This window comes from Syngnathus leptorhynchus, chromosome 19 (genome assembly GCF_054491065.1).
Source record: "Syngnathus leptorhynchus isolate UIUO chromosome 19, UIUO_Slep, whole genome shotgun sequence".
In the NCBI taxonomy this organism is placed as follows: Eukaryota; Metazoa; Chordata; class Actinopteri; order Syngnathiformes; family Syngnathidae; genus Syngnathus; species Syngnathus leptorhynchus.
In genome coordinates this window covers 5,770,606-5,793,478 of record NC_141213.1, presented here as the reverse complement: position 1 = coordinate 5,793,478, position 22,873 = coordinate 5,770,606, and the positions used below count along the sequence as shown (strand labels likewise).

The window sequence follows — 22,873 nt, the reverse complement described above, 5'->3', positions numbered from 1 at the left end:
TGAGAATAGGACAATGGATAAGACCCCATTTAAGCATGGAAAGCTATTTCAGCACTTGCACTTTCCAAACACTGCTAAACAGTAAAGCGTTTTATTAGCATATCCAAAAGTTGTCAATTATAATGACTCTAATAAGTCTGACATTGTTATTATAAAGTAAGTGCTATCATGTCTGGTATTTTTTTTAATTTTTTTGCAATTACAAATCCATTGTGTGTATGTTGTCGTCATTTAAATGCAATATTTTAAGTACGTTGACGAAATGTCTTCAAGCAAAGCAACGCGGTACTTCTGTCCAATGATATGCCTTTCGAGACATTCCTGCCTTGCACTATTAAGTCTTTGTAACTTTTGCAGTTTGTTGCCCAGGCAATCAGTGCGTAGGCGTCTTTTGAGTATTCAAAGGACACTTTCCTCGTGTTTTTAAGTCAAGGACTTTAATTCATGTCAATCGTTTTGCATTTTTCTGACCACTTTAAAAAAACGGGATATTAACTTGTTTCTACATGAACTTTTTTCTCTTTTCTACTCGTTGAATGGGTTGTCTTGTCTCTAATTGGCATTTTTTGGTTGTTGCCTAACTCCCAGATGGTGATGTCACTGTTGTTTTTCTCGGGCAGGTATTGTAATGAACACTTGCCCTGCCCTCCACACATCTACTGGTCGGCTTGGTCGGCATGGGAACGCTGCAACGTGCCTTGCGGCGGCGGCATCCAGTCGCGGCGGAGAACATGTGAGAATGGCAATGACTGTCCCGGGTGTGGCCAGGTACGTCATGCAAAAATAACATTTGGATCCTGTGAAAGCATCCATCAACTATATTGCTGGGAATATTCCATTTTAACAGGTTTTGTGTGTTCATAAAGAAAAGTACAAAGCAAAGGTCAGGCTGAACAATTTGCTATTGATGGCAGTGTGGCGGGGTGATTACATTATCTCTGTTGCTTTTATCTTAGAAATGAAATAGAGATTTGTGGATGTCCTTAGCCCTCTTGTCCTTCAGTGTTTATCAGAGTGTTTTGTTTAGATAGAACGAGCTTTAACCATTTTTTAGCTTCATTTCAACTTACTTAACTTGCTCATCCGGAAATTAGATTCCCAGCAATGGCATCGCTGTCCATATTTATTTTGACAGACTCTTGAATAGTAGCCAAGGGTGGATAGGGAAATATATTTCTTACATGCCCGCCTTCCCAACCACAAGAGACACTGTGGTCGAGTAAATTAACATTTGTGGAAAAAGTACGCCATAAGCATTATCTAATGGACCTTTTGATAAGATGGGGGGGAAAAAAAGTCAGCATTGTATTATGAAGCCTCCCACACAGTAGCCTCAGTCTGGCATATTGATAATTGACCATAACGTGTAAGTTGTTACACAACATCACACAAATGGAAAAAGCATCTCCCCATTTCGACTTTCATTGAGCAGTCACCTGATAGTGCCCTTTATGCTCTTTCTCCGTGGGATACATCGTACATGTCAAAATAGCCGCACCGATGCGTCGGCCGTGATGCTCTGATCTATTCTGGGAACGTAGTGATAGTGAACAGTACAATATACAAATGGAATTTGAGAGAAGCTCTTGTTGCTCAAAGTAGAAAGTCTGGACTGATTGGAACTAATGCATTTTCCACAGTTGAGTGAGTGATCTTATCTTTCAATGCATTATATCATACAGACTAAAAGGGGCTTCCCTAAACTCCAAAAAACTGAAAGCATGAAAATGTCTGCAAGCAGCAAACATGTTCAGGTTATTTTGCCCTATATATATGCCACAATGAACTTTTGTAATTACAAACAATCGAAATGTTTCATAATAGAATGTGAATGTCAGTCCGATCTTTGTGTGATTCAACCCTGTAATTACATCTAACTTGCGTTGCAAATCATGCATGGCTGATTGTGAAAAGGTTTCGCTAATGAAGGTCATCCAAACAGCCAAACAAGGAGGGAGGGATGTCAATTCACATTTTAATTATTCACACTGCGGTGCCGCAATTGAGGACTTAAATATGACATCTCAACTTCTAGAAGCACTAGATTCCTGTAGATCGTTGCTTTTTCAGAAGAACCCATTTGTCTTCTAAGGTCAAAAGCTTATTTTCAAGGACATTTTTAATGTTCACTCTCGTAAATGTCTTGACTAGTGATTTTGTAATGGCGTTTTGCATACCAACTCACCCTTGCCTAGCTACATGTAATCAAGGTCTAGGCGGGAGATCGCTGTTGCGAGAGTTATGGACCTCATGAACCCATGGAGATGTGGAGGAAGCAATTCTTACATCCACACTACAGTTTGCGATCAAGATTGGAAATTCAGATTTTCAGTTCATGTACACTACCTGGGACCTCAACGTAGCCATGTCTTTTTTTTTTTTTTAGGCAAGTGTTTATTTTTATGCGAGTTAAACAGCACGCAAGTAATCAGGATAACAGCATCTTCCTAAGAAGTCACACTGGGTGAAGTCTGCGTTTGACAAAGTGTGCCGCAGTAGACACTGCTAATTAAACTTGACGCGTCATGGAGACGTGAGGTGATGAAGGCGCCGTCGCCATGGACACGATGGTGTTAGATAAAGCCTGGAAAGAGGATTAGTCACACTGATATTTCACATCTGGATGTTTGTCTTAAATGTCAGGGAGCTCGAGTGTGTGCCGATTATATGAACTAACATAACCTCTGCATCCAACAACACCCAGGCACACCAATAAGAAGCATAATTAGAGCCATCATGGTGGGAGGTTTGAAAGGCAAGTCTCGTTATTATTCACCTCTAACGTGCTGAGCACAACAAGAGTACCACAGCCACGTAAACACACTTAATGAGAAGTAATTACACTAAGCACACACTCACATGACTGCCAATGAATATTTCCTTCTTTCTTGTAGTTCTTTGTGTTTATTTTTAAAGAAAACCTTGCTCACACCCTCCCAATACACTTTTGATTCACGATAGGGCATGAAACAGAACATTTTGTTTTGCAGTGTTCTCGCAATGTACCGTATTTTCTGGACTATAACCCGAGGATATGTTTTGGTAATACAGGTAATTGAAATAAGCACTTTTAATACAAAGTCGACTTATAGTCCGGTGCAACTTATATATAAACAAAAGATTTTCCACCAATTTTACCTGGTGTGGCTTATATTCCAAAAAGTACGGTTGTCTGACTGACTTCAAATGGACATTGAAAAGTCATTTGTAGCCCTTTAAGATTTATATTTGATTCTCAGTTCTCAGGTGTTCAGTTAAAAGCTTTCCACCTCTTGCTAAGCTTTTCATGTGGGTTCAGTCACTAGGATGTCTTTTGTTAGGTATACATTGACGATCTTGCTATAAAATATATACAAGCAGTACTTAAAACAGAGTCTTGAGGCAGATTTAAGATTAGCAATGATCCTTAGACCTCTGGATTGACATGAATCCTTTGAGAGCATTGGAGACAAAAGCATACCGGAGCGGTTTCATTAAATATTTACTGTGTTGGCCAACCATTAACAACTCACAACACCCACAGATCACTTATCTTGATCTCGCCGCGTTAGTGTTTTATTTTTGTAGTTGCTTCGTTGGCCAGAAAGACATGAAGGTTGCCTCTGTGTGTCTACCCCGTTGTTGTGTCTGATGATCACAGACCGCCGGCGGCTTGTGCGGAACAATGTTAAATATTAATGTGTGGTGGCGATTAGGGTGCTAGATGGAAAGAGGCAGGAAGTGCAGTGGACCTGACGCGCCCGTTCATCACGGACACTAACAGAATTTCAATCCCACCATTGGCTAACCTTTAAAGAAGAGGGAGAACGTGTGACGATTGGAAGAGGCAAAGAAAGATGAGACAGATACAAGTGGGAAAAGGAGGAACAAAAGTTGGATGATGAGTTAAAAGATGCAATACACAAATGGATGGAATGAGACCAAGAGGCTACTTCCTTCATTCATGGGCAGAATAGGCTGCTACATTTGAGCAGATAATGTATTTGTCTCCAGAATGTGGTCCGGGGGAAATGTACACGACTTGTTCCGAGTGTAACTAAAACAAGTGCAAGTTTAGGAGAACAAGGCAGCTCCTTTAGTATAAACATGACAGGAGCTTCTTGTTCATTAAAGGGCCTGTTCTTGGTATCTTGCCCAAGTCTGCCTGGTCTCACTGCAAGAATATCAACCAGTTGGTGACTTTGGAAAGTAAATCATTTGTCAGAGATGGGCATGGTTGGGAAGCAAGTGCATGGAAGCAGATAGGAGACATCGGAGTGCAATCCAAGTGATTTAATATCAAGGAATTTGCCAAGATACTCATGTGAAAACATGAAACTAAATTCTAATCAAAAACCAAAACAAAGACACCAAGAGAAAAAAAAGTCCGATGCAAAGTTATCCTCACTTGGAATGTCAAAAGGGTTTTGTGTCTTCAGATGGGTTTATTTTCTGTAGAAGACGGTTGAAATGGCTCTTGAAGTATTTAAGGTTGTCAACCTTGATATAGAAGTGCAGTGCAGGGACATATTTAAACATGATTGACTCGAAAAATGTTTTCACACAACTTTTCAATCTCATTTGATTGTGTAGGTGTACCTAATGCCGTGACCTGTCACGCTACTCTAGCTGCCGAAACTCTTATCTTATTTTTCAAGGTCTGGCTGGCACTCGAGTCGTATTCAGCATAAATAAACAAGATTGCAAGGGGAGAATAGTCGTCGTCGGTCTTCTACTTCGTCTGGCATAGAAGTGCCGTGATTATCTCCTTATCACATATAGCAGCACAAATGTTATTTTCTGACCACTTGTCCTAATGGAAGGGAATTTAAGGCCATATAGTCTCACAACATGAGCTTCAGTGATGTGTTTTTCATATTTATAGCTGAATGCAGACAGGGGAAAGCGCCTCATTTCCACCTCCTTGCTTCCCCTTTCCAGCCCTCCTTTCCTTTCCACTTGCCTCTGAACTCCATCAATGACCTTTACTGCCTGCTTTGTTTGCGTCGGGCCGTGTTCAGTGAAATGGTCCGAAGGGGAACGTATCCTCCGCTGGCCCCAGCCACATAAACCAACCACAACCAGAATCAGCTGGCTTTAAAGGATGAGCAGCAATGAGATATTAAAAAAAGACTGTTTGTTTTTATGCTATTAATAATTTGTCACGTCAAATTTCTGACTGAATTTTCAAAGCTATTGTCTGGTGTTTTATTAAGCTTGAGAAACACGGCAATGGTTTGTCTGAACTTTTCATGCTGAACATTTTGTCCCCGCATCTGCAGGAATACCAGTCATGCAACTCCCAGCCTTGTCCAGACCTGAAGAAGACCACACCATGGACCCCGTGGACACCGGTTAACATTTCCGACAACGGAGGGCATTACGAGCAGCGTTTCCGTTACACGTGCAAGGCTCGCATCCCGGATGCCAGCCTGCTGGAGGTGGGCAGGCAGAGGATTGAGATGCGATACTGCTCTAGCGACGGTTCGACCGGCTGCTCCACTGATGGTGAGAAGCTAGATGTTTGTCCCTTGGTGCAATATTCTTTGCGTTCAAACGGCATGACCCCAAAAAATCCACTCATATTTCAGCTTCTGTCATTTATCAACACACCAAAGCATCAGACATGTTAATTAAGTTCCAATCCAAAAGCCAATCTTTAGATTATAACCACATCAATCTCTGCCATGATATATAATTCAACCAAAGGTATTGAGACCAACTTAATTAGTAGTTAGGCTAGAATTATTAATTTTTCGACATACTCGATCCGTCCAACTATTGCCCCTTTCACACCGTATGGTTCATACTTGACTTGCAATTATTATTGTTCCGTCGGATAAATGACAGCTACTAAACCAAAATCTGGGTGACAAAAATCACATCCAGATTTATTCGATACGCTGCTAAAATAATGACAAACACACAAGCTAATTCTTGCATACGCTTGTCGTTTCTATGGACGCCAATAATAAAAATGGTTCTCACTGCTACGTCTCATTCCAGGTGTAATATCTAATAATACTTTTTTGCAGCTATTCCCATTTGCACTTTCAGAAACAAGTACTTCTCAGCATGCATACAAAGAGGCAGCTAATTGGCGTGTTGTTAAGTGCAAATTTTAATATGGAGGGGGTCAAAAAAAAAAATAATCACATTGCAGTAGGGGGGGGGGGGAAACAAGGGCTTATCATAATGGCTTGTTCCACTTTGAGTTGAGTCTGGGTGGTCCCACGTGTCACTAGGATGTTTCTTCTCCAAGCTTCATTTTTCCAGATTAAAAATCTAGTCTAATGTTGTCACGAGTGCATATTGTTGAAGCTGAAACTTTTTAAATACACCTCGAGGGGTTTGCACTGAGCACCAACGGGCACGTGAAAAACAAACTTTGACGTGACAGACACCAGGGAGCTTTAACTGATTTGCCTTGTTCCTCATTATCAGGAGGATGTGCGTGCATGTAGACACACGCATGTGTTTCATTAGAAAATGTCACCAGGTAGAAGCCTGACATCCCATCACGTGCATTCATCACAGCAAGTGACAAAAAAAGGGAGTGGCAATGTGGGGAGATGACAAGACTCTCAAGCAAGGATGCCCAAGAACCAGGAGTAAATAATAAAAGAAATGAAAAGAAAGTATATTATTTTTCTTATAAAAAAAAATGTAGCCTGAGGACAAAATCCCTTCAGGGATGTTAATTTTATTTTTAAAGGGGAAATATGTGAATGAATTTATTAAGGGACATATTTTAATAAAGACTGTCTTCTTAATTGAAACAAGATTTATTTTTTTTAGCAGTAGTCAATTGGAAAAACAAGTGTGAATCTTCTCCCAAAATTTTCCTATTCATGTTTCGCGACGTAGCACTGAGTAGCGCCTAAAAACAAATCAGGGAGTTTCCTCCCGTCTCGCAAATCAGGCAAAGAAAATAAAATATACGTGCTCGTATGCAAATGAAAATAGATGTTGATGAGCCAATTTCATTCACGGTCAGTAGTGTTTCAAGTTTATGGTCTTCATTTTTGGTTCTCATTTGAACCCGATTCATTACAAGCTTTCTTCTAATCTCCTCTTGTTTGGGAACTCATCTGCGTCATTTCTCCGTCATCACGTAACATGCACATGACAATGATGCAAGAAAAGCCATCATTGCTTTGAACTCATTACGATACATATCAGTCTTTATCACAGGGGATGAAATATGATTTTTAAAAAGGCTTCACCACTAAATGTATATTGTGATGATTCACATGAATGATCTTGTCTTAATGACAGCGATAACTTCATGAGTAAGAACCTGTTATGGCTTCAAGCACAAATGTCAGAATCTAAGCTTGGGGATCCATTCCATGCTTGGTGTTTGACATACTTAACTTAAAAGACTCGTTCGATTAAGTATGCTCACCGAGCATTATTATCAGCAACCGCATTAAATCGTTAGTGCGATTTTGAAGAGATGAGCTCTTTGCAATTAAACTTCAGGTAATTTAAATCAGAAGATGCATAATAGCATAGAGTAGTCATTACATATGAGAAACGTTGGCACTTCATTCGACACACCTGCTCAGAATAATGATACAAGAACTGTGTCAAAAACACAAATAAAAAAGAGATATCTTTTGAAATATTTAAACACCTCTCACTGTTTGAATCCAACAACCTGTCTGTCTCCGGCGGGCCTCAAACGTATCAAAGCTTTAGTCGTAAGTCATCCCGTGTGACCCCGAGCCGGCCCGTGTTATAAATGACGATAAAAACTAATATGCTTGTCTCGTTCAATCAATGGAAAGAAATTAATGATCTGGTTTCAGTAGTCTTATATAGTAAATAGCACTACCATTGAACTTAATGTGTTGGAATTAAGCCGCAGTATATTTGGATTTTTGGGGAAATGTATTCACAAAGGCCAAGCTTTGGAAGAGTTTATTGTTTGGTCAGCTTGCTTTAGTGAGCGATGGCTTCATTGTGGAGAAAGTATGACATGTCAGCACAGCAGCAGGCTTGCTTGATGCGTTTCACTTGAGCTGATGCGCTATAAGGGCCAAGACCCTCTTGTGGGCAACAGATTACTTTTCTACACAGCACAGACTTGTTGGACGTACGCCAGTGCTGACTGATGATAAGCGCTGCGCTATCCTTATTGTCTCTGCTTTCTTTTCTTTTCGTCTTTTCTTCTCAGCCGGCACGCTTGGCTTTTAAAGTACGAAATTGAACGGGGTTAAGATAAGAGTGCAGTTGAGGTTTTAGGTTATGTCTTGTATTAATGTTGCGCTCTTTTAGAGTTTAATATTTGTTGTATAAGTATGACATTTGTTTGGTGGAACAGAGATGAGATTTTTTTTTTAATCAGTGTTTTGTTTTTTTTGGGGCCAACACTTCTTTGTATTAATGTCTGTTGCTTGATTTTTGGTGAACATTTTCCACAATCCATTTGTCACATTTAAGTGATATGAAGGAGGAAGAAAAAAAAAAACCCCAGACACAGGTAGTCATCCTCCAATATTTTCCGTTTTGTTTGCCATGAAATGATGCCTTGACTTGAAAAATTGCCTGTCAGGAAGTTTGGACTGTGCCCTTTAATGAGAGAGAAAAAGATTTGATCCTGACCTTTAAACCAAGGCGGAGACTTGTAGCTTGTTTTCTCGCTTTGTTACCTTCTCAGACTGGATGCTTCCTTGGGTGCCATTGGTGACTCAATTAACCTGGGGAGAGGAAAAGCTTGTTATTTGACAACATACAAGAAAAATCTTTTTTTCCTCACTTTCCATGTTCTTATACATTCAAAACCATCAAATTGAGGCCCACATCTGCACCAGACAATAACCTTTCAACCTGGAATTTTCAAAAGCATACCTTTTGCTTCATAGCTTTAATTTATTCCCATGAGCATCTGTTTTCAGATCATTTCCACTTAACATCAAATACCATAACGGTGTCAGCGTTGAATTACTGTGAAAGTTCTATCAAGTTGAAAAAAATTGCTGATGCGTTGGAGGGCCGAGCGTCTGTCAGAAGCTTAGATCAAGCGAGTCTTACCAGGTAGCATATAAACAATACGCCAGCATATGGAGAAGGATTGCTGAGTTGGCATTATGATTTAACATCCTTAAAACCAGACGTTGGCTTTGATGGAACCCATATGTGATATGAACCCGAAGAAAATCGAACAGACACGATAGCCAGCCATTCTAATGTGACTAGCGCCAGCTGTCGTGTTGTTGCTTCATTCTTTGAAGACCAAACTACACAAACATGCTCAGAAGGAGGCGACCTTATTTATTTCTATATTTCCCGGTGTACACATACCTCATGTATTTCATTTGTGAGTCCGTTCTGTTCATTATACCCCTGTGCCCTTTCAAGAGTTTTAATTGCTTTCTCTTTATATGGCTCCTCTGCAAAAAAAGAAAAAAAACTTCCCTTGAGAAAGCTGCCGGCTGACAAATTTCAGGTCAGAACAGAAATTTCCGTAGTTGTGCGGTTCCACTGTGAGCAACCGCAACAACATTTAATAGCGTTGCTGCTCTGAATATAGGACAATTATTTTCAATTTTGACAAATGACAATTGTCCCGTTTACATTACTTCCATGACAATAAGATAAGAAGTTGCCTGCACTAATGAGATGAAACCCGATGAAGCTGACCAACCTAATCACGACGGGCAGCCGTTCAATATATGGGCCTCAAATAAGTCTGGATGAAGAGTATCAGGTCACAGCTGCAGGCAGGTCAGCCCGTGGTACTGCGCGCTTGCAATCGATAAAGAGCACACGCTCGGACGGGCCCTGTCGGTCCACAAGCCGGCTTGTGAGGTGATGAGGCGGTAAGCTGCCAACGTCGGCCGTATTTATGAAGAGGTTAGGACTAGATTGAAGTAAACACTCCGTCTCGTTGACAACACAAGAAGGGCTGGCTGGGAAAAACTGTGAAATGGTATGTATAATGAGACAAATTTAAAAAGACCACAAAGAAAGATGGGCCAAAAATCAAAGGCCTTGAAGAAGATGAGAGTTGATGAAGAATGACATAAAAGTAAGGCAGCAACCTGGAGCTCCATTATCGTCTGTAAAAGCAGACAGTGGCCAAGGAAAGAATGACTCATCCGACCTGGACAGTCACTGTAATTTCATCTCAGGTGATTATCGTTCACTCACTCAGACAGACCAGATGATTCTTCCTTCACCGGCTGCAACAGTTCCACAACCTTGACTAATGCACCAGATAATTATAGTTGAATAAAAGTTTCACTGGGATTCTGTGATTCATTCCACAAGAGAGCACTAATGATGAAAACTGATGTTGTTTGATGAACACGAGAAGCCAGCCGCACATAGCTTACTAAATCCATCTTCAGAAAGCAGAAATGAACTAAAGCAATTTTCCTTTGCAGGTGAGGTTCTTCATCTGGGGAAAATATCCGCCCGCACCGTGAATGGTGGCTGGTCCTCGTGGTCTTCTTGGACCCAGTGCAGCAGAGACTGTAGCCGCGGAATCCGCAGCAGGAAACGGACTTGCAGCAACCCGGAGCCAAAGCACGGCGGTCAGACCTGCATGGGGGCTCCCCAGGAGTACCAGGAGTGCAACAGCACTCCTTGTCCTGGTAAGGGATGTCCACTCACCAAATGGAGAAGATCAAGACATCTATTAACGAATGAATGAATCGTGGCGCCAAATCTTACGGAATCACAAAGTCACGGAGATGCATTCTTTGCTTGATTAAGGAAAAGAGTCCATTGAAAGCCAGACCCCCAAGAGAGCAGCTGTGATCCTTTGTAGTCTAATCTGATTCTTTTTAATTCAACTCTCGAAAAGGAAGAAAAGGGCTGTCGTTCCGACCATCCGTCTGGTTTAGAAACAAATGAATCTGTTTTTCTCACTTTGACCAAGATGAGACCATCCGTCATGATGGGCCAGGAATCGACTTGCGCCTCACTTTGAGATAGAGAAATTATACAAAACGGCAACTTCTATTACCTGCGTAGCAACAATGGCTTTTCAAAAGCCGTAAGTCTTCATAAAATAGAAAGTCACATTTCACCAAACTAATAAGTAACATAAGTGGTTTAATAAAAGTAATAAAACTGATGCTGCGATCAGTAACGCGCTTGCCGATGGTTCATTTATCTTGATTAAAAAAAGAAATGGATGAGTTCAGGGATATCTGGATTTATTTGGAACAGCTGTAGGACGCATACTTTCTGTCATGTCAAAATACACACACACGCACGCAATTTTTCATCATTTCTGTTTCGTCAAAAAAAAAAAAAAGCTTGCAGCAGCTTCTTTTGAACTGCAACATAAATCAGGCATGAGTTTGTGTTCCCGAAAAAACGGATTTGACACCTCCTTGTGCCTTATTATTTTGCTTTCTTGAAAGCAAAATTCACTACCTGCCCTGAATTCTAATCCATTTTCTCGGGGGTTGGTTGGAAAATTAAAGTGGAGCTTCCTGTTGGACTGCTGTCTCAAGGCGAAACCTCTCTTTTTTTTTCTTGCTGCCTTAAGTGGATGGAAGCTGGTCCTGTTGGTCTTCATGGTCCAAGTGTTCTGTGACATGCGGAGGTGGACATTACATGAGGACGCGAACTTGCAGTAACCCCCCGCCTGCTTATGGAGGAGACATCTGCCTTGGCCTGCACACTGAGGAGGCTCTATGCAACACTCAAGCCTGTCCAGGTACACACACAAGTTCCATTGCTTCTTCTTTTCAGCCACTCTAGACCCTGTGGAGGGTAGCCACGCATGACTAATACATAACCAAGGGCCCACACAAACATGACACAGCTCATTTTTGTTTGCAGAGAGCTGGTCCAGCTGGTCCCAGTGGTCCCTGTGCGACTCCAGAGGGGCTCAGTTACGTGTCCGTCATTGCGATGTCCTGTTTCCCACTGGAAATCAGTGCTCAGGAAACAGCAGTGAGAGCAGGCCGTGCTCACCAGACTCCAACCTTATACCAGGTACTCATTCATACACTCAAATACATTGAAGATCCATCTCTGGTACATAGGCCCAAGGCAGTCGTTTAAATTATGTAATGATAAAAAAAAAAAAATGGATTATTTATCTGGCTTTGGGCACTTGTGTGATGTATAAAGTGAGATAGATCAGTCGAGGCACGTAATCTTTTGTCAGAAAATAGAAGAAATGGCAGCTTTGTCAAAGTCAAATGTATACACATTGTTTTTCCTTCGCCAATAATATTGATATCTGCTTAGGCGGCCATATCGCTATCGACAGAAAGTTAACACCAAAAGCCGATTCGCATTGAATTTCATTAACGGAAGATGAAACATATTCGTCATAAATATCCACGACAATCATTTTAATGCACGAGTCAAAAAAAAAGTGTTCCTTTACAATATTCATGGGAGCCATGCGATTACTTCCATTAATCACAAGCGTGAACAATTAGCTGAATCAAAGGGTTTTAATCATTCAGCGTTCATTAGCAAAGGATATAATACTTGGCAAAAATGGGAGAGAATTACCCATTTTCTTCTATCATCAATCGCCTTTAATGTGAAGGCTTGTCAATGACGGCGCATTGGGAATGTTTTGTACTTCATTTTCTCTAATGAGGACCTCTACTTTTCATAAAGCACTCCAGGTGCTGCCACGGCCATGATTATAGCTTGCAGACTTTCTTCTGTTATCTTTATCATATTGAAAGCAGCTTTCATCTCAGCATTCGCCAACGGAGGTGTAATTTGTCACGCGAGCAGGGGTGTGTTTGCGCCCGTTCCAGGCCCAATTCTAATACCTTTTGCTATTTTTTTTTTCCTCCTTCAGAAGTCTCCATTGCACGCTCCAGTCAGGAGGAGAGACACTGTGGAGGTAATAAATGTGTGAGTGTACTTGGATGTGTGAGAGAGGTGTGCAGCATTCATTTCCATTTCTATTTAAATGACGATTAATCCCTCTGTAAAAGAAGAATTGAAGAGAAATGCTGATCTGATAAGATCTCACCACAGAAATCGGAATTACGTGCTAATCCACGTTCCACACGCCCTCCAGTAATGTACTACGCTTAAAATTCAGGTGCAGAAATCCGGAGAAAAAACGTACCTTAGCTACACAGTTACACTTTGAGGAGCTCAATAAAATCTCTTTTAACCCTGTTTACTCGTGCAACAGCTGCAGGAATGCTGATGAAAGTGCTCAGAGTTCAGAAGACACGCTGGCGTGTGTTGGTAAATAACTGGCAGCTGGCGCGCACGCAATCTTAGCTCGCAGCCAAAAACCCAAATTGTTTCTGTCACTTATGCCGTGTTTATTTAGAGACAAAATAGAAATATATTTGAAAGTATTGTATGTAATATTACATGGTATGATTTTCAGCTCCAAGGACCAACTCCTTTCTATCCCCATCTCCATTCAGACTTCAACCTGTTCCACATGATTGCCGTGGGCCTCAGCAGCTCCATCCTGGGATGCCTGGTCACCCTGTTGGTGTATTCGTACTGCCAACACTACCAACAGCAATCTCACGACGCCACCGTCATTCACCCCATCTCGGCCGCGCCGCTCAACACCAGCATCACCAACCACATCAACAAACTGGACAAATACGACACGGTGGAAGCCATTAAGGTCCGTACGGGATATTTGAGCTGCATGACTCGACTGTCACACAAACACCCGCAGAGTGCTGACATCCTCGATCTAGCCTTGTTAACAGATTGACAAGTGTTGCCTGCATTTCTTTTCATGTGCTCCTCTGGCGTCTCACTGTGTCACTTTGTTCTATGTCGGAGTCAAACTTCTGCTTTCTCATAATATATTCATACACCTCGGGGCTGTCAGGGAACACTCGCACTGTGTCTTGGAGATCTCCCACTTTTTAGTTGTAGTTTGAGTGTAGGCGAAATCCCACCCAAAAAAAAAAAAGAAGTTATACCTGAGGTGTCAAATCTATGTCCAGAAAGTACAAATAGACCTTCCCAAAGACCTTTCCAGGTAGTTTAATCGCGTAACCCTTCTCTATAAATTGTTACCTTGCTCCATTTATCTGCAGCAATGACCTGGAAAAATTGCACATAATTACATAAGACATGTTTTATAAACAAAGAGTGAATAGCCAAGGGGCTCCGTTAGGCAAAAGATGATTTGGCTCAGCACAAACATGTCCAAGTCTAATTTCATCAAGGCATGAAGGTGTCAGGAGTGTTCATCTGTCATGCAATTAGAGTCAGGAGCATAATTTGCTGTGTTCATTTGCAGACAGAGGCGGATATTAATACAGACGCTCCACATCATGTGACAAAAAGAAAGAAGAAATTGAACAGAACCAACACTATTTTTCCTCTGGCGTATTGTGCCTGTCTTTCTAAATAGGTTCAATTAAGAATAGGAGTTTTTGCAAGAGCTCACATTTGAATAATAATCTTCAAAGCATCGTCATTATCATCCAGAGCAGAAAAAGAAGCAGTGCATATGGGTTACATGGTCACGTGGTGTCCATTGAAGAATAATGAAGCAAAAGGTTTGGTTTTGTTTCCTTCCTCTCCTTGCAGCCAGACGTTTCGGTTCTCTTGCCCTTGGACGAGCCCGCCATGCACCACCAGCCTGTCTCTGCTAACATGGGGGTGTCTGTGCGGGGCCTGGAGATATTCTACTAACCACTGACCTCGCTACTACATCCCACCTCTCGACCCCCCCCCCCCCCACCCCAAACAAATTCTCTGACCAAAACAGTTCCTCTTCCACCCCTCACCGTGTCCCTTCCACTTCCTGTGGCACTTCCTGTGCGCGACAGGTTGGAGTACAGCCTTTAGTTGATCATGCTAAAACCCCTCCCCTCCTTACCCAGCCTTTACCCGAGCATCGTGAAGAAATCGCACACCTTTCCTCTCCCCTGCACAGCTTGTGAGATGATATTTCTCTTTGCGATTGCCACTATTTGCATGTTTTTTGTCTCTGGTTTTGTCACGTTTTGTGTTTAATTTGATGTATCGATGCGCTTTTTTTTTTCCCCTAAATGCTCCTCTGTTCATCACTAACACCAGAACAGCTTGAAGCAATATTCTAACCTTAACTAATTTGAAGAAATGAAATGGGATGACATAATAGTTAAACTAAGAAAGACTTTGCAGTACTTTTAGTATGCCCAAAAAGTTGGTCGACTTTTTTTATACCACATGCAGTGTTTGCAAAATTTGTTATCAGACTAAGTGCTAATCTATAGCCACTAAAATGAATAGCCAATACGTCTGGTACTTCTGTTGAGCTATTGAAATCTTCCTAATCTTGTTTTTTTTTTTTTTTTTTTTACTTGATCCAATTTGACATTAGTTTCCCCGAATCATGCATTTGCAGTCCGACTGCAGCTAAACAGTTGATAATCTTCAGTCTCCATCGAAACAGGTTCTCTGTGACATTATTGACACGGTGCATTTTCCAACACATTACTTTTGAGTGCTTGATTCTTCGGAATCCGACAATCTTTCTTTCAGTCAGCGCATTCTAGGTGCAAAAAGTGCTCATTAGCACTCGAGCACAGCTGTGAAGGAGTCGCCAAGGGGCCTCTTTCACAGGGATGCAATCCCAAGTGTCCCTATGGGACTACAACGTGTTGATTACAATTCTTTGCGTACAAATCACATCACGGAAATGAAGGCAAATAAAATGCGGGGATAGCGCCTTCGCTCCGTGTCCATGCCTGTATGTGCAGTATTATCAAATGTTCAATTACACAAATTGATCACATTGAATTGATCAAATGGCTGATGTTGTACTTAGTTCCAAAGCGGAGTCCATCGTGTCCTTATTGTTAACATTCTTTTGCTCTCATTATAGTACAGAAATGGCTGATACTGGTTGTTAGTGATGACAGAAACCAAAGTAAACACTTTTAACTACGTGGTGGACTTGCGCTCCTTTCAACCTTGTTCCCAAATGCCATATATATATATCTATATATATAGATATATAGATATATATATAAAATGGATGTTTCATTTCATGCCTTTCAATTGCTTGACTTTATTTTTTAGGGCCACACTGAAAAGAATAGGGACGAGATTAAAGTTGACACAATTAAAAAATGTGGTTATGAGGAAAAAAGATTTCTTACGTAGGTTAAAACAATAAAAGAAAAAAAAGCAGTAAGTGAACAACATTGAAATTACAATAATTTTTATAGAAGGAATATATTAAATATATAATATATTCAAGAAAAGTTTGAATGTAAAAATCCCTTTCATAAAATCCTAATTCAAGAAGAAAAAATATTTTTTTTGTTTACAATTTGTGTCTTTTCAGTGCAGCCCCTAACATACCTTCCCATTTTTGAGCTGAATAATTATTTAATCACTATTGAGGAAAAATGAGAGCAGACTAATTGGTCCTTTTCTCGTTTCCTCATGCAGGCCTTCAACAAAAACAATCTGATTCTGGAGGAACGGCAAAAGTACTTCAACCCACAGCGCACCGGGAAGACCTACACCAACGCATACTTCACCGACCTTAACACCTATGATGACTATTAAAGAAGAAGATGCCAAATGGCTGCCCTCCCCCCACCCCCACCCTGACTGAATTAAATTGTTGCATATATATTGAGATTCATAAAACCACGCGTCGGGCAGCTCCGTCCACTCTGAAACTCTGGCAGCGAAAAGGTGAACACGTTGCCATGCCAACAGAGGGAGCGGCCCACTCTCAGGTGCCTTGCGGTACGTTTGGAAAGCTCAGTTCCCTTTCTGGGAAATGGACGACAGCTCGACAAACACGAAAGGGGGAATCGATTTTAACTTTCCTGTGACTCTGTGAAAAGTGCTGCATTTCTAATGAGGCACATAAAATCTGCTTTGCATGACTCATCTGACGTCTCAGTTTGCATGACAGCATTCCATTTTTTTTTTTCTTTTGAAGATAACTCGCAAGAATCAGGCTGTAGATATTTGAAGTCAAGCTACTTTTTTTTCTGTTAGACTCATGCAACAAGTGATTGATACAATTTAGTTTTGTAATTATTTTTTTTATATACTTGTCTTAAATATTCAAAAGAAAATTCTTTGTGTATTCTGAAATGTAACTGGCAGTATTCACATTAGCCTGCACCAGTTCAGTCGCAGTACTTTTTGTATTTTTTGTAAGAAAAAAAAACGTTAAAGAGAAGAGTGTTTGCTATTTCTTTTTTTTTTTTTTCCTGTTTTTGTATTTGTGGGAGCAGGATGTTTATGGTATTTACTGTACAGTGTAGCAAACACTATCCTTGCCAACTGGAGAGCTACCCGTGTATACTGCAAAATAAAAGGAAGAGACATTTTTGTTCAGAACCAAATATTAGGTTATTCAGTGGTTCAGTTGCAACTAACTCTTTACATGTCTGCTTGTGTTGCTGTGCATAAATTAAAAGCTGATTCAGACACGATATACTTGTTAGTGTTGAGTGTACTTTGACTTACTGTGTTTCTAATGTTTGTCAGCGGCAGGCGAGGGCAAGATGAAAAACAAAAACTAAATGAAAACCTAGATTAAAACCAAAGAGGCAAGCAACTTGTGCATGATCAGAAACACAAGCCCCCCCCCCAAAAAAAAAGCTTGAAAGCTAGAAACTTGTCTTGAAAAACAAACAGCAACTACATGTGGCATGGACAATGAACAAACAGAAGTGAAATAAAGCAGGGAACTAAATACAAACAAATTGACAAGGTAGCGAGGAACACCTGAACAAGACACAAAGGAGCCGATTGGCTAACACAACGGCTCAGGTTAATGAGCACAGGTAGACACACTAACCAGACATACAAAGGAATACAAGGAAAAGATAAAACCACATAATGCCTATATATATATATATATCAAAAAAACATTTACTTATTGGTATTTTTTATTAATTTGATAGTAAGAGTATTGTTATCTTTTGGGAGAATGTTGAAAATCCAATCAGTCTAATAGCAGCAGCAATTCGCCCAAAACCTCAGCAATAACAATAAGTCTTGCGCAGCCACCGCAACGACAAATCCTAGGATACCTGAAGGATATAAATACGGCGTGGCAGCAGGAAAAAAATAGAACGAGAGAAAACGGGAGGTGGGCGCTCTGTGAGGTCGAAACCCTAATGTGTATGATGGTGCGTAATACCACACACTGTGATGTTTTCCATCAACCTTCAACCTGACGTCCCGTCTCTGCTCAGAGGGTAATGGAAGGGGTGTCATTAATCACCCTACTGTTTGGCTGACTGGTGGGGGGGGGACAATGGGGGGGGGGGGGGGGGGTGCTGATCCAGCCCAATGTACAAGCCATCTCCGTCCGGCTCCACAGAATCAATCTCTTCTTTACCTTGACTTCATTGTGGTTGCCTGAGAAAGCAATATAGGCGCCAGTCAGTGTGTGTTGGAGCTTTTTCTATCAATGTTACTTGACCAAATGAGATTTTCCACTTTTACCTCCGCACTGACACTTTGATGAATCATTAATGGAAAATGCATTTTCACAACATTCACTCACACTCTGTCTTTTGGCATCTTTCAACATATTAGCAGCCGACAAGGGATATGACTTTCTTCAAGGAGACACATTTGGGACTAGTAAAGGTCAGTGGAGAAGATGTCATAGCGCCCGTATGTGTATCGCCATGTTTTTTTTTTTTTAAAGGTTTCTGGGTAGGTGCCATTAAATGATGGTACATCAGACCTGTCTCTTACACATGCATTCACATTTCTGCCATTTTACTATTTTTTTCCACAGATTAAATACGATAGAGAATCGACCATCTCCGTGCACACATTATTATTCTCGTCACACAGTGTGCAGCTGGCAAGTGCTTTGACTTGCTGTTTACCCGGCATGACTCCAAAGATAGCCTGTAGTGAAACGAGTAATACTGTTCATATTGGGGCTAGGAATGGAGAGACATTGTCAAACATATGGCCCGTGGGCCAAAACAGGCCTGCTAAGGAATTCAAGTCGACAAGCCGTTAGAAATCAGCTGAAGTTAGGCCTCGGATGAGACAATTTGACTGTAGGATGGTCCATAATTCATCTGGTTGAGTTGACTTAGTGCGAATGAGCTGAGACAAGTGATGGATGCAGCTGCTGATTAAACCAGGCAAAGTCATGTGTGTCAAGCACCTTCCGTAATTATAGAAGATATCATTTCAAATCAAGCGAGCTCCTTAATTGACAAGTTTGGCACTAAACCAAAAATTCCACACAAAGTAGTTAGTAAGACGAAATGGAATAAACATTAGCACAAACAACAGCTACTGGTGGGAAGCGAAGCATGTCGACTTCACAATTCTTAGGTTCAGCTATCCATATTAGTATTATTGTTGTAGTTTTGGCAAAGATTTTTGCTTGCCCTTCCCAAAAATCTCCCACCTGCCCCTGTTTTGTCCGGAAGGTCTCGCTCCAACTGATATATGCAGGTCGATAGGAAGTTGGCACGACACTGCGGGCTCGGCCGTGCCAGGCTGAAGAATGATGAATGTCACCCTGAGCGCTAATGTTGCTTGAGAGATGCCACCTCGAGACATCTGGAATCCCAGGTGCTGGTCTGGCATTGCAGGTCGCAGCTGCAAAAAGCCAAAAGGAACACCAGCCAAAACCCAACTGAAGCTTATCGGTACCCCCATAATGCTTTATGGGCCCATTCACTGCAATCAAAGCGGCTATTCAGGTGACAAGCCAAGATGGCGGATATCGGCACGCTCCAATCGGCCTCCGTTTCCCGCCAGATTCCTCACAGGCCTCGATTCTTCTCATCAGGCTCAGCTGCTTTGGCTCGGCTCTCGCTCGCTGCTTTCAGAGCACGGGGGGACAGAAACGCTTTGTGGGGATCGCCCACAAAGACCACCAAAGACTCATGGTGGCCCGTTCAGGTGCTGTAGTCTCTTTTAGTGCTGCTATGTTTATCCAACAGAGCTGGACATGGATTAGAGCACTTATTCATTCAAACGTGGGCTGAAAGGAGTTCTTGGAAAGCAAGATCGTTCTTCGAATATAAACTGGACATTGAAAAGTGCCATTTCAAAGAAGAATGAGACTGAAAATGTTGCAACCAGAGAAGCAGGTGGGGAAGATTCCAAAGGAATTTAGCTCTCACTTTGAAACAAAGCATAAAAACTTCAAAGAGGTATTTCCTCATCATTCAGACGTAAAAACAAGAGAAAACAATGCACTGAAACTGTCACAAGAATCTGCAAGTAGAATTCTCGTCATATCAATGAGGGCTCACTTGAGGGTGTGGATTATACGCAATAAAGCATTCTCTAATGGAGAAATAAAAAATGCATTATTCAAGTGATGGGCAATATGAACAAAAGAGAAAATTACAGCCAAAAGTTCTATCCAGGAGTAACTAGATGGATGAATGTTTACATGGACTATGTAAATGTAATGGCCTCTATCTAATCTGCATTGATGTACGACCACTTTGATCAATTAGCCAGCAAAATGTATTCCATCCAGTTTGGTGCACACCAACGACCAACCTTGTCACTAAGTGACTGTCTTTTATTATTTTTTGTAAAAGCCTCAGCGTCTATTTGATGGAATAGCGCGTCACTTCATAGAAGGGTTCACGGTCCCCCTTGGATTAATTGAAATTGCTCCACCCCCCCCCCCCCCCCATAGTAGGTCGCATATTCCAATTTGACCTGAGAAATATCAACATCTACAAGACTGATTGCTTCGGTATTACATTTGTGTCCCTAGATGATCCCGGATAATCAGCGAGGCAGATGAGCAGTCACCACTGATATGCAAATTTTAAATAACATTTAGCTCATCGAGTGGCTTTGATGTATTGTTTTCTTTACAAATTCCCACTCTAGTTAACGGCCACATGCATAGTCCTGTTTACTAGGTATTGTGTTCAAATGAGTGTATCCTTTATTCATATTTATTTATTTAAAATTAATGAGCAGTATAGAGAATTGATGGGTGGAAAGAAGGGAGATTTGACAAATCAAATTTAGCACTGCCAATTGGAGGGGTGGAATTTGGACAAATATTTCCAGACTTTGCATTGGTTCTGTCTCATTAGCGGAAGAGCGGAGGTCAGAGTGACTGTTTCTCCTCACCTGCTGGATGACAAATGAGCTTTTCACAAATCACCGCATGAGTAAAATTCAAGTGGTCGGATATTGGAAAACAAAAGGAACTTGGATGGTAACTTTGCTATCTTTTCCTGTTTTACACGGCGCCTTTTTTGTCTCACTTGTATTCTAGGATGTGCAATTGAATATCCCTCTAGGGTGTAGTTTGTGATTAATGGAAGCACTTTGGCATACTTTAGGCCGTGAACACGCACGGGACTTGAGCTTGTAAGAAAATTGATTATCTTTAACTCGAAAACAACGCAAAATGAGGAAATGTAATGACTGGATACATGTTGAACGCCGCATTCATTACAGATTCCGAGATTGCAATCAATTTGTCTGCGCTAAAATGCGGCTGCTTTTTTTAAGCGAGTAAAACATTGCATAAAAAATGTTCTAAAATCAAATATAAATGCCTTTATTATGCTTTTCTTAAAAGGACCTGACAAGTTAATATTGACGCAAACATGAGACGGAGAAACAACATTTCAGATAACATGAAACAAATCCAAATTTGATGAAAAGGATACAAGCAAGGATATAGGACAATATTTACTTGGTTATTTCATTTCACACTTGATGGGTAGGCAAGCAATCCACAGAAAAGGAATTATTACATTCAGACAGAATTCAACAACTATTTCACATACTAATTCACAACACAGCAAGAAAATGAAAGTCGCTGAAAATGGACATGAAGCCACTCACTCATTTAATCCCAAAATAAATAATCCATCTCCTTCTTTACAGTTAACTGTTAAGGTGCATGCTTTACTGGCCCTCTTTAACCAACTCCTCATTTCCTTACATCATTAAATCCATCTTGTCTACTAATGAGCCTTGTGATGAGCTATTGATCTATGGCAAGAAGATACAAGTAGGATATGGACGAAAATAAAAGATTTGCCTAAAGTGGTAGTCGGAAGTAAAGTGCAAACGCTTCATCGCCGGTCAGTGTTTCTATTTTATTTTTATTTTTTTATGAATCAGTATTTGGAGCATGTGCGTTCTATTGCTGTCCGTCAAAATAAGCTCATTATTTTTTTACCTCAAGGAACAAAAATCAGCAAGACTCATCTTACTTAGCAAAACTTCTCTTTGGCAGTTTGATTTGTTATTAATGATGCCGTTTTTTTTATTTCCAGATGAGGTCGAGATAAATTATGAGCACGGGTGAGTAATGAGGGTAATTAGGGTGGAGGTTGTCCTATCGTAACCTCTGCACTACCACTTTTTCCAGCCCTTTAAGGACTTTGGACTTTGACTTTGGCGAATGGAAGGCAAATGAATGAAAGATTAATAACATCCATCCATAGTTTGTGATGAAGCTATGATCATTAGTGAAGCTTCCCACTTGGCTGGACTGTCATCCGAAAAGAGACCACAACGGTGTCATTTATTCGTGTCACTATGTGTCAAGAAAGCAAAATATTAAAAAACGATGACAATCAACCACAGCAAAGACAATCAGTTCAAACTATATATTCTATTCTATTCTATTCTATTCTATTCTATTATATTATATTATATTATCCATCCATCCATCCATTTTCTGAACCGCTTAGTCCCCACGGGGGTCGCGGGCGTGCTGGAGCCTATTCCAGCTGTCATCGGGCAGTAGGCAGGGGACACCCTGAACTGGTTGCCAACCAATCGCAGATATTATTATTATTATATATTATATTATATTATATTATATAAAACTTCATGTATTGATTGTTGTATTTTATTTAAAAACTTCAAATTTCTGTCATTTTGGTATTAGATTAATCTCTTGATTATTTTGACGATTATACAATGAATTCGATTTTAAAAAATGTCATTTGCATCCTTTTATTCC

The 22,873-nt window shown here is 40.8% G+C and overlaps 1 protein-coding gene across 1 annotated transcript in view; it reads left to right on the top strand.

The window, feature by feature from the left end:
- The window catches only part of sema5a (sema domain, seven thrombospondin repeats (type 1 and type 1-like), transmembrane domain (TM) and short cytoplasmic domain, (semaphorin) 5A), a 42,041-nt gene extending 24,680 nt beyond the window's left edge, over window positions 1-17,361 (top strand). Inside the window, exons 13-20 of the mRNA XM_085939432.1 lie at window positions 621-768; window positions 5,262-5,487; window positions 10,374-10,583; window positions 11,489-11,659; window positions 11,785-11,940; window positions 12,773-12,817; window positions 13,362-13,573; window positions 16,351-17,361. Coding sequence (XP_085795558.1) covers window positions 621-768; window positions 5,262-5,487; window positions 10,374-10,583; window positions 11,489-11,659; window positions 11,785-11,940; window positions 12,773-12,817; window positions 13,362-13,573; window positions 16,351-16,470 — 1,288 coding nt within the window. The 3' untranslated portion in view covers window positions 16,471-17,361. The remainder of the gene's footprint in view (window positions 1-620; window positions 769-5,261; window positions 5,488-10,373; window positions 10,584-11,488; window positions 11,660-11,784; window positions 11,941-12,772; window positions 12,818-13,361; window positions 13,574-16,350) is intronic.
- The last annotated feature ends 5,512 nt before the right edge of the window (window positions 17,362-22,873 follow it).